Source organism: Oncorhynchus tshawytscha, linkage group LG07 (assembly GCF_018296145.1).
Source record: "Oncorhynchus tshawytscha isolate Ot180627B linkage group LG07, Otsh_v2.0, whole genome shotgun sequence".
Lineage (NCBI taxonomy): Eukaryota > Metazoa > Chordata > Actinopteri > Salmoniformes > Salmonidae > Oncorhynchus > Oncorhynchus tshawytscha.
The window spans coordinates 19787369-19799723 of NC_056435.1; the positions used below are offsets into that span (position 1 = coordinate 19787369).

The 12355-nt window shown below is 42.5% G+C and overlaps 1 protein-coding gene across 1 annotated transcript in view; it reads left to right on the plus strand.

Annotated features, from left to right (window-relative positions):
- Positions 1 to 12355, plus strand: part of LOC112254117 (receptor-type tyrosine-protein phosphatase T) — a 491368-nt gene that overhangs the window by 450558 nt on the left and 28455 nt on the right. Inside the window, exons 25-26 of the mRNA XM_024426355.2 lie at positions 3175 to 3329; positions 9704 to 9839. Coding sequence (XP_024282123.1) covers positions 3175 to 3329; positions 9704 to 9839 — 291 coding nt within the window. The remainder of the gene's footprint in view (positions 1 to 3174; positions 3330 to 9703; positions 9840 to 12355) is intronic.

Consider the following 12355-nt stretch of genomic DNA (forward strand, 5'->3'; position numbering starts at 1 on the left):
GTCAAAATTATGATCTATGATAATATGAGTGAGATCTCTCCCTGCTTTTCCCTGCTCCCAAGAGCTCAAGGAAGAGAGGCATGCATAAAAATGACAGGAGGTTGGATGAGTGGTGTGTTATGAAGAGGAGAGGGGCTCACCTCATTCGCCGCTCAACCTGTCTGTCTCCAAGAGTAGCTGTGATTGGTACTTCAGTTAGAAAATCCACTAGAGCAAATCCCCATGAAGTGAAATATCTCACTCATATTATCATTTTACCGAGTTTATACAAGTAACCCTACATTTTGGTATCATGCCACGTGCCTAGCAGAGTGAGAACCTTCTACTCTGCTGAGTTCATGTTGCCATGGCAAGCACGATCTAGGCCTACCTACCTTCCTCACAATCTTTGATTTACTACACATTGTGGCTTTGTTGTGTCACATCTTAGATCTTTACTCGTTATCTACTCATATTGATTTCGTAATGTAATTTGAACATAAGAGGAAAGGAAATCAAAGGTCTCCCAGCTATCAAATCCCCTTTGTTTTGTTCCCTCAGTAGTTACCCATACACAAAAGTTGTCATAATGTACTTTTTTTAAAGAAACCAATCAGTAGCTATTTTTATTCAGTTGTTGAGCCGGAATGGGAGCCCGTTTGCCCTACAGTTTCGAGGATGTTCACTGTAAACCTACATGGCGCTGGAATGTATAACAGCTGTTTTACGGGCTACTGACCAATTCTGTTATTTTGTGTTTTTTTGTGCAGATCTTAACTTATTTTGGACATAATGTTTCCAACATTGTTTCCTATGACCGAAAATAGCTTCTGGACATCAGAACAGCAACCACTAACCTCAATTTGGATAAAGATTTCGGCACAGAACATACTGCTCACCCCAGACCAGGCCCTAATCCCTGACAATCGGTAGAGAAAGAGACAACAATATAGAGGCCACTTGCGGGTACACTGATGAAAGTACAGATGAGTAAATAATCCACCTGTATATTGTATTAAATTGGTGAATCATTGGAGAACAAACTGGAACAGCTCCATTCGAGACTATCCTATCAACGGGACCTGAAGAACTGTAATATCCTGTTTTTCTCGGAAACTTGGCTGAACAAGGACATGGATAATATTATAGCTGTTTTTCTTATAAGTCAGCAGGAAAGTAACAGCAGCATCGGGCAAGCTCAAGGGGAGTGGTGTGGGTCTCTTTGTTGCTATCTCTAATTTTAAGGAAGTCTCGAGGTTCTGCTCACCTGTAAGAATACCTCATGATAAGCTGTGGACCATGCTATTTACCAAGAGAGTTATCATATTTTCATCATATCATACTCATATTTTACGTAGCTGTTTACCACCCCAACCTACGCTGGCACTAAGACCACACTGAATGAGGTGTATAGAGCCATAAGCAAACAAGAAAATACTCATCTAAAGGTGGCACTCCTAGTGGCCAGTGATTTCAATACAGGAAAACTGAAATCCATCTTACCTAATTTCTATCATTTCGGTCACCTGTGCAACTAGAGGTGAAAAGCTCTACATCACCTTTACTCCACACATGGAGAGGCAGACAAAGCTCTCCCACGCCATTTGGCCAATCTGAACAAACAACTGAAGTCGGAAGTTTACACACACTTAGGTTGGAGTCATTAAAACTCATTCTTCAACCATACCACAAATGTCTTGTTAACAAACTATCTACTTTGGGCATAACAGAAGTCATTTTTCCAACAATTGTTTAGAGACAGATTATTTCATTTATAATTATCTGTATCACAATTCCAGTCGGTCAGAAGTTTACATGCACTAAGTTGATTTTGCCTTTAAACAGCGTGGAAAATTCCAGAAAATGATGTCATGGTTTTAGAAGCTTCTGATAGGCTAATTGTCATAATGTGAGTCAATTGGAGAAGTATCTGTGGATGTATTTCAAGGCCAACCTTCAAACTCAGTGCCTCTTTGCTTGACATCATGGGAAAATCAAAAGAAATCAGCCAAGACCTCAGAAAATAATTGTAGACCTCCAAGTCTGGTTCATACTTGGGAGCAATTTCAAAACGCCTGAAGGTACCATATTCATTTGTACATACAATAGTACGTAAGTATAAACACCATGGGACCACGTAGCCGTCATAACGCTCAGGAAGGAGACGCGTTCTTTCTCCTAAAGATGAACTTACTTTGGTGCGAAAAGTGCAAATCAATCCCAGAACAACAGCAAAGGACCTTGTGAAGGTGCTGGAGGAAGCAGGTGCAAAAGTATCTATATCCACAGTAAAATGAGTCCTATATCGACATAACCTGAATGGCCGCTTAGCAAGGAAGAAGCCACTGCTCCAAAACTTCTATAAAAAAGCCAGACTACGGATTGCAACTGCACATGGGGACAAATATCATACTTTGGTCTGATGAAACAAAAATAGAGCTGTTTGGCCATAATCAGCACCGTTATGTTTGGAGGAAAAAGGGGGAGGCTTGCAAGCCTTAGAACACCTTCGCAACCGTGAAGCACGGAGATGGCAGCATCATGTTGTGGGTGTGCTTTGCTGCACCGGGGACTGGTACACTTCACAAAATAGATGGCATCATGAGGCAGGAAAATGATGTGGGTATATTGAAGCAACATCTCAAGACAGGAAGTTAAAGCAAATGGGTCTTCCAAATGGACAATGACCCCAAGCATACTTCCAAAGTTGTGGAAAAATGGCTTAAGGACAACAAAGTCAAGGTATTGGAGTGGCCATCACGAAGCCCTGACCTCAATCCTGTAGACAATTTTTGGGCAGAACTGAAAAAGCATGTGTGAGCAAGGATGCCTAAAAAACTGACTCGGTTACACCAGCTCTGTCAGGAGGAATGGGCCAAAATTCACCCAACTTATTGTGGGAAGCTTGTGGAAGGCTACGATGTTGGGAAGCATTTCACTCTTAGTCCACAAGTGTTGTTTACAAAGCATGTGATGAATACAATTTGGTTTAATGCCTATATTTGAGCCTCCATTTTGTTGTCAGCCCACAGTTTATAAAATAATATATGCCATTTAGCAGACGCTATCCAAAGCGACATACGGTCATGCATACATACATTTTTCATAGGAATCGACTGAGCCAAATAGGACCAATGTTTTCAGGAAGTCCACTGTGTATGTCTCTATTTGAGCCTCCATATTGTTTTCTTTCAGAAGGGCCACCATGAGATTCGGGAGATCCGTCAATTCCACTTCACTAGCTGGCCTGACCACGGTGTGCCCTGCTACGCCACCGGCCTCCTAGGCTTCGTCCGCCAGGTCAAGTTCCTCAACCCTCCCGATGCCGGCCCCATCGTGGCCCACTGCAGGTACATACTGACCGCTGGGTGGGTCAAATAACACAGGACTACTGGGATGACATATTTATCACTCATGGCTTTCGTATATGTATTTATGTATTCCTTTTTCATCAGATAAGTTGACTCTGAACATATTCATTCAGTATGTCAACGGCCTGTGCGCTACAAGACTATTAGCCTGCTGAACAAAAGCCTAGGCATTAGCTCAAGGTTCTAACTCAAGTCTTCAGGTCTCAGACGTATTTCCCAGTCACAGTAATGGGTTTCGAACAGCCTCCATTACATGACTGCTTAGTAACTTGCTGTGGAATCAGACAGCAGAGTTAATTCCCAAACTATAAGGCAAGAAAAAATATGGGGGCTGATTAATGGAACTATACTCTCGGATTCAGGTAACTCCCAAATACCTGCACACTCTCTTTGACTACCACCTCCTACTACTCCACAGGCCCATGCACTGTCCAGATCCCCACAGAAATAACTACCACAGTAGCTGGGAGCCGTCACTTTCATCTTTAGTGAATGAGCGAGAGCGATGGGAGACTAAGGCCTCTCTCTCTGCTCTCTCTCCTCCACCCTTCCGCATCCCACTCAAACATCCACCCCTTGAGACCGACGCATTTACATGTAGCTCAGACAGGCAAAGGGGGAGAGGTGGAGGGAGGCTAGGGGGAATGGGGGAGAGGGATGGAGGGAGAGAGTGCATGTACACAATGAGAAGTGACATGGAGAGGCTGCTAAGTGGCAAAAATGCAATTTCACTTTTGGCTCGGGACACTCAAAACAAAGCAGATGTGACTAAGACTTTTTCAGAGTGGATTAACTCAATTGTCCGGTGCTGTGCTCCCATGAAGCACGGGGCACCTTTCTACCTCTCATACATCCAAGGACGAGAATGGAAGAGACTATGGCAAATGTTATACTGCCACTTTATTCCCTGCCCCTTCTGATCTTTGCACTCTCATACATTGGATTGATGACATTAACCTTCAAGGATTGTTAGGAAAAAAGGAGGGTTTGCACCTGTCGCAGGAGAGTGACATCCACCATATAATCTCTGATATCCCGACCTTGGAGAAACGTAAGGCTTATCAGCACTTAGCAGCAGGGGAGAACAACTGGCAGTCGCCCTGGAATGAGGCGAGGAACACAATGTCCTCATTGTAATTATGGCACATAAATCATCAAATACATTTTATAAATGTTATAACAACCCATCTATACTAAAAGGAGGGACAAATTACACGACTGCAACTTGTAAAACGTTACTGTCTGGTAGCTAGCAACTTATGCTAGCTAGCTACCTAGCATTTTTCAGCTTACAGTAATTTAGACATCCAGTTAGCTAACCAGCTAATACTAGCTTTAACTTGCTCACAAGCCATTAATAATCTACTAGCTAATCAAACATATGTTTTTGTTATAAATGAACTCTACTACAGGCTAAACATTTTCCTTACCTTTACAGAGGTGACAAAAACCAATGTCAATCACAAATGTATTCTACTTTAGCTAGATACTGTACTACCCATGCTCACTGGCAAGTTTCTTTCCTGCCCCCCAATTTTGACAATGCTTTAAGTAGTCATTATTTAGTTAGGAACTCCTCTCACCTGGTTGTCTACATCTTAATTGGACACAAATTGAAAGGAAATAACCAAAACCAGCAGACACGCAGCCCTCCAGGAATCAAAGATGGATTCAGTTAAACCTGTGGATCCAGGTGTGTTTGGGCAGTCAGTACCATAAATAAATAAAGTAATTTCTAGACAAAAGCCATCTCTCTCTCTCTCTTACCCTGTCTTATCCTTTGGGACATTGTAGAACCATTCAGTTGAGTGCATTTGTGGCACAACTCATGTGTGAGTGGGGGCCGGCTGACTTGTGTCTCTTTGAGCACTTTCGCTGTCTGTCGTCATCCATATCACCAGGGATGTAAATGAGCTGTCACAGTACCATATCGAATGCTGCCTCTTCATCTTCTCTGCTCCTACAGCAGAAGATAATGGAGAAAGAAAGAGAGGGAGGAGATTAGAATTTACAGGCTGTGCTAAGGGCCAAGATATACGTGCTGAAGGGCAAGTGGGGGGGAATCACCATGGCACCTCCAGTGGTCTCTGCTGTGGTTAGATATGACAATAACCAATGGGTGGGAGTGTAGCAAAGGTAAGCTGGTAGTAGTATGAACATATTGAATAGCTAGTTTTCTCTGTCTGTAACGTCACTTGGGGTGAGTAAGTTGCTAGTGTTGAGAGAGAGAGAGAGACTCTGTGTATAGTGCTGCAGGAGTCTCTTAGTTTGAGTCAGGATTTACATACCTAGAATGGAAAAGGCTAGATGGAGGGGGGTGCTAGGGTTTTGCATAGGTGTTTTTGCAAGGTGTTCGTAAAATTATACAAAACTGTAAATGGTGGACAACCCTGTCACTGGTTAGTTTTAAATACTACTAGTGTTAAAACTACTCTTCACAAAAGCCTTTATTCTGTCTCATCTAAAGATGCTTGTAATCCCCATAGCAAGACTACTATAACCATGTCTATGTGCAAATTCGCTATAACCATTGACATAGATAAGATATCTATTGGCTTTGCTAGCTAGCTAGCTAGCTAGCTAGCTATACAAATAGATAGCTACCCACTGGGTCAGTTCAACGTCTAGTTTTGATTTACAATTGGTTAAGTTGTCAACTAATGTGAATTTTATGTGAAATCAAAATAGAATGTCACCCTTTCATTTGCTTTGGGTTAAACGTTTTTTGGGAAAAAATACTAAATTCCCTTACGTTGATGACTTTTTGCAAATCCAATCACTTTTTTCATGTTGATTCAACATCGTCACATATATTTTTGGGGTTGAAATGACGTGGAAACAACATTTACTGAACCAGTTTTTGCCCAGTGGGTACTGCTGTGACTAGCTAACTTCAATGCAAATGTATTTAGTGAGCATTGAATAAGATAAACAACAGGAAGCTAGCTAGTTAACCATCTGTAGGAACAGGAAGTTTATTTTACTAGCAAGCAAATAAGCATTTGTGGTCAGCACTGACCTACTAGGTAATCATAACAGCTAGAACAGAAATGGGAGAGCTCTCACCGGCTTCATATGCATTGCACAGCAACACATTTTTAAGTATATCTGAGTTTGCTAGCAAGCTCAATAGCTAGCTAGCTAAATAGCAAAGTCCTGTCTGTAGATGGCCACCCGCTAGGTAGGTAATGTTTATTAGTTGTCAAATTCACAAATTCACTGGTGTCGCAACATAATAAATACAAATACAAATGAAACCGTCAGTTAGCATAATGCCATGTGAAAGTAGCTGATGCAAACTAGCCACTTGTGAAATGCAGTCCTTAAAAACATCCTCCATCTTGCTAGGTCCTGTGTAGCTCAGTTGGTAGACATGGCTCTTGCAAAACCAGGTTTATGGGTTTGTTTCCCATGGGGGACCAGTAAGACATTTTTTGCATTTACTACTGAAAGTCGCTCTGGATAAGAGCATCTGCTAAATGTAAAACATTTAACTAGTTTGTGTCCTGGGAATGTTTACACTAGGGCAATAGGCAGAAAAGAAAGGCATTGACATCAAAAAGCTCAAACTTTTTGCATGTGTCCCATTTAGGGGAAAGGGAGATACCTAGTCAGTTGTACAACTGAATGCCTTCAACTGAAATGTGTCTTCTGCATTTAACACAACTCTGAATCAGAGAGGTGCTGGGGGCTGCCTTAATTGACATCCACATCTTCGGCACCCGGGGAACAGTGGGTTAACTGCATTGCTCAGGGGAAGAAAAACAGATTTTTACCTTGTCAGCTCTGGGATTTGATCCAGCAACCTTTCGGTTACTGGACCATCACTCTAACCTCTAGGTTACCTGCCGACCCATATTTCCGACTAGACTATTCCCCGTAGCGGCACACTATATTTAACGTACCTCTCATTCCTTACTCCATCGCTTTTCTACGATCCAAAGCGTTGTCGGTTCAAGTTCTCCTAAAAAGGTCAGCCTGGCTTTTGAAATACAATGCTCCGATCACTCGCCCACCGAATTCCCTCGTTGAGCGCTGACAACAAATGTCCAATGGAGCTACATGGAGGTTGGCAGCCATTCCCCCACTTAACTGAACTATAGATGGGATGCAGATGAAGGCCAACAGGATAAACTTTGGCCCACAGAGCGTAGGCCCCCATTGACAGACTGTGGAGTAATTTCACATTTCCTGGGGCACTCCTTGGCCGATATCCCCCTGCCAGGACCCAGTTGTTTGCCGCTCTCACCATTAATCACCGGCAGCTGACAGGCTGTCTGACAGGTTGCCGAGTTACTGAGTGGCCCCCAGCTCCTGAGATCCGGAGCTGGGACCTGTCAGAATGCTGCCGAGTGAATGATGGCTAAGCAGCACCCCTCTCTTACCTCTCCTCTACCTCTTCTCCACCACTATCTCCCTTCCATCACAACTCCTTCCCTCCCTTACTCCATCCCTCCCTCACAGCCCGTTCTGCTGGGTGTGTTTCCTTAACTCCTAACACCGGGGTAAGGGGGAAATAGCTCTAACCCCTACCTGTCACTCGCAGGGGCTGATGGAGTGCACTGTTTGTCAGCACCATAAGGCAGTCCTGCCTCTTTTGGCTAACTGTGGGAGCGCAGCGCGGTTCAACATATGTTTATCATAGGGCATGTGTCTTCATGTGTCGCCGCCGCCGCTAACTGTGGCAGGTCAATTACAGAGGATAGATTAGGAACTGCACACTCCAAAAGGGTTCTTTGGCTGTCCCCATAGGAGAACCCTTTGTTCTCTTGTTCCAGGTAGAACCCTTTTTGGTTCCAGGTTGAACCCTTTTGGGTTCCATGTAGAACCCTCTGTAGAAAGGATTCTTAATGGAACATAAAAGGGTTCTACCTGGTACGAAAAAGGGCTCTTCAAAGGGTTCTCCAATGGGGAGAGCCAAAGAACCCTTTTAGGTTCTAGATAACAAACAAAAAATTGAAGAGTGTACTGTAAAGACAAGGCCTTACTGGAGACATTGATTACATTTAAAATATACATACTGTATATTTCACCTTTATTTAACCAGGTAGGCCAGTTGAGAACAAGTTCTCATTTACAACTGCGACCTGGCCAAGATAAAGCAAAGCAGTGTGACACAAACAACAACACAGAGTTCCACATGGAATAAACAAACATACAGTCAATAACACAATAGAAAAAGTCTATATACAGTGTGTGCAAATGGCGTAAGGAGGTAAGGCAATAAATAGGCCATAGTAGCAAAGTAATTACAATTTAGCAGATTAACACTGGAGTGGTAGATGTGCAGATGATGATGTGCAAGTAGAAATACTGGTGTGCAAAAGAGCAGAAAAGTAAATGAAAGCAATATGGGGATGAGGTAGGTAGTTGGATGGGCTATTTACAGATGGGCTGTGTACAGCTGCAGCGATCAGTAAGCTGCTCAGATAGCTGATGCTTAAAGTTAGTGAGGGAGATATAAGTCTCCAACTTCAACGATTTTTGCAATTCGTTCCAGTCATTGGCAGTAGAGAACTGGAAGGAAAGGCAGCTAAAGCAGGTATTGGCTTTGGGGATGACCAGTGAGATATTCCTGCTGGAGCACGTGCTACGGGTGGGTGTTGTTATGGTGACCAGTGAGCTGAGATAAGGCGGAGCTTTACCTATCAAGGACTTATAGATGACCTGGAGCCAGTGGGTCTGGCGACGAATAGCCAGAGTGCCAGCCGACGAGAGCATACAGGTTGCAGTGGTGGGTGGTATATGGGGCTTTGGTGACAAAATGGATGGAACTGTGATAGACTGCATCTAATTTGGCAGCATGAGTGAAGAATGCTTTGTTGTGAAATAGGAAACCGATCCTAGATTTAATTTTGGATTGGAGATGTTTAATATGAGTCTGGAAGGAGAGTTTACAGTCTAGCCAGACACCTAGTTATTTGTAGTTCTCCACATATTCAAAGTCAGAACCGTCCAGAGTAGTGATGCTAGTCGGGCAGGCATGTGCGGGCAGCAATCAGTTGAAGAGCATGTATTTAGTTTTACTTGTATTTAAGAGCAGTTGGAGGCCACGGAATGAGTGTTGTATGGCATTGAAGCTTTAACAGTGTCCAAAGAATGGCCAGATGTATCACCCGCAGCAAGAGCAACATCATTGATATATACAGAGAAAATAGTCGGCCCGAGAATGTAACCCTCTGGTACCAACACAGCGACTGCCAGAGGTCCGGACAACAGGCCCTCCGATTTGACACACTGAACTCTATCTGAGAAATAGTTGGTGAACCATGTGAGGCAGTCATTTGAGAAATAGTTTCTCTCTCTCTCTCTCTCTCTCTCTCTCTCTCTCTCCCCTCTCTCTCTCTCTCCAGTGCCGGGGCTGGAAGGACAGGCTGTTTCATAGCTGTGGACATTATGCTGGATATGGCCGAGAACGAGGGTGTGGTGGACATCTTCAACTGCATCCGCGAACTGCGCTCACAAAGGGTTAACATGGTGCAAACCGAGGTTGGTGAAGAAATGTACTGAGTAGCTTGTGTGTGGATAGTGGGTAAAGAAGAGGACAGTACTCTATCATAGTTGAAGCATTAGTCATTACAGTGCCCTGCAAAGGAAGTAATGATACATAATGCCGCATAATGGTACATAAAAAAATGGTACAGTGTTTAAAAGTGCAGTTAGCCAAATAGCATAGCATTAGCCATCCTTATACCTAGCGTTAATATGGTATTTTTAGGTTATCATTAGCCATTCACATGTTATTTTGTTCAATGGTACTGATAGTAGTTACAAGCAGTTACACAGTTAGCATTAGACATCCTCATAACAAGTGTAAAGGGAGTGCAACCAACGTTCAAAGTCACAGCAAGTCTGTTAGCGTAGCATTTTCCATCGCCATGGTAAAGGGTTAAAAAGGCTCAAACAGTAGTCTGCTATGGCTAGTCTTTCCCAGACAATCACCAGACTGATCCTATGCCGTAACCCACTGCCCACAGTTAGTTGTTCTGTGTGAAATTGTCAGCAGGCATATTTTAAAGTGAGTCCTATGGAGGGACACTGTAAAGCATAGAAATAGGATATTGTGAAGCTTAGACATGATCATGTAAAGTGAGTCATATGCAGGGAGAGTCTAAAGCATAGAAATGTTATCCCCAGACCTTGAAACCAGATTCTATTTCTATGGTCTATAAGCCTGGGCCTTATCTGCCAGACAGGCCATTCCAGGCTATTAGGGTTACATTTTCCAGTGGATCATGCAGTCAGTGATGAAACAGTGGTTCTTAGTGGAGAAACAATACCTGTGAGATAATGTGTGTGTGTTTGAGATCAACTACATTGCAGTCGGGCCAAACAGAATCACTGATCTACAAATCACCTTGCGTCCAAACTAAGTACTCATTATTTTATAAAGATGAACAATTCTGTCATTCTCAGTTTTCTCAAACTACTCCCCTCAAATACTCTGAGTGCTACTTCAATGTCAATAGTGAGAATGACAAAAGGGCTACTAGTAAATATGCATCAGTATTCTCCATAACTACTACTGTTTCATTAACTTATGTGTACCTACTAGACTGATATACATTGTATACTCTCAACGACTCTGCGACTTGCAACCATTCGTACAAACCATCAGCACGCGTGACATCACTACTGATCAAATGTGTGTGGTGTCTCCTCAGATATATTTCCCAAGTCAGGCGAGCCTAGCTACCTCTGGAGAGTTCTCAGTCATGCATCTTCCATCCCAATGATCCTATTAATATTAAATACATGCTGAATAATAGATAACTTAGTTCGCACACATTTTTATTCTGTGAATGAGTTTGCAAGTGTGTTTGCTAAGTTTGGGTTATGACCGTGGGAGTTTTGCAGTCACCCTTAAATAACGGTAATACAACAGCAACCTCCACATTACCTTCTCTGGCAAAACACACACCATATCAAATACAATCTAAGTTTATTTGTTTCATGCACAGGATACAGAAGGTGTAAATCATACAGTGAAGTGGTTATTTGCATTGTAGAAATAAACAATAAAAACAGAACGTGTCCAGATTATAAATGTTTTATAATTATTAGATGACACTTACCCGAAAAATGTGTGGTAAAAATGTTATATCCATCCCCAGCCACAACTAGCTAAGTGGATGGGTCACTATTTTCTAGATATGTACACATATTCATGAAATACAATAGATAGCCGTAATCACCCCCAGACACACCTGGCTAATTTGATAGCTAGCTAGCTAGCTAAACAATGAACTGACGTAATACCAACTCATACTACCACCAATACAAACTGATTGTCATAGCTGTAGTATGAATCTGCAGGTAGCTAAAGCTAACCAACTAGGTTCAACGTTATCTTGCTAGCTAACATTAGGCTATAACTAGCAATGCAAATTAATTTCTGAGTTGCATAATATTACTACAGAGATCATACACATAACGCTAGCTAGCGAGACAGCATGCTAACATCCGCTAGCTAGCCAACAGTACGCTTTAACTTGCAATGAAAATGACTTTTTGACAAAATTAAAAACATGTATAATATCTGAAATGTAGCTAGACTCTTACCTGTATACATGGATGAATGCTTCTTCACGGCAGACTTGGCCAGGGTCGTGTCAAGTCATTCCGGCTCACACTGACTGTGGCATGTATGAAAAGTAGCACATCACAACTTCTTCCAACTGATCTGTCAATAGCATCTGCTAAATTTAGGGCATCCATGTTGTTGAGAAAAGTAGCACGGCTTTTTAAGTTCTCAATGGCTAACGTCATATATTTGTAAAAAGACGCGGTAGAAAGGATTATCAACGCATACTGAGCAGCTCACATTGTAGTAGGAAGCATGCTACCTGGCAGACCAATCCAAACTCTTTTCCCGCCATGTCCATAACATCCATTATCTCAGCCAATCATGGCTAGCGGGAAGGTTCCTGACTTTTTCCGTGGCTAAACCAACTAGGCTCGTAATTGAACAAATGTTTTTGTATTTACAGATGCAATACAAGTTT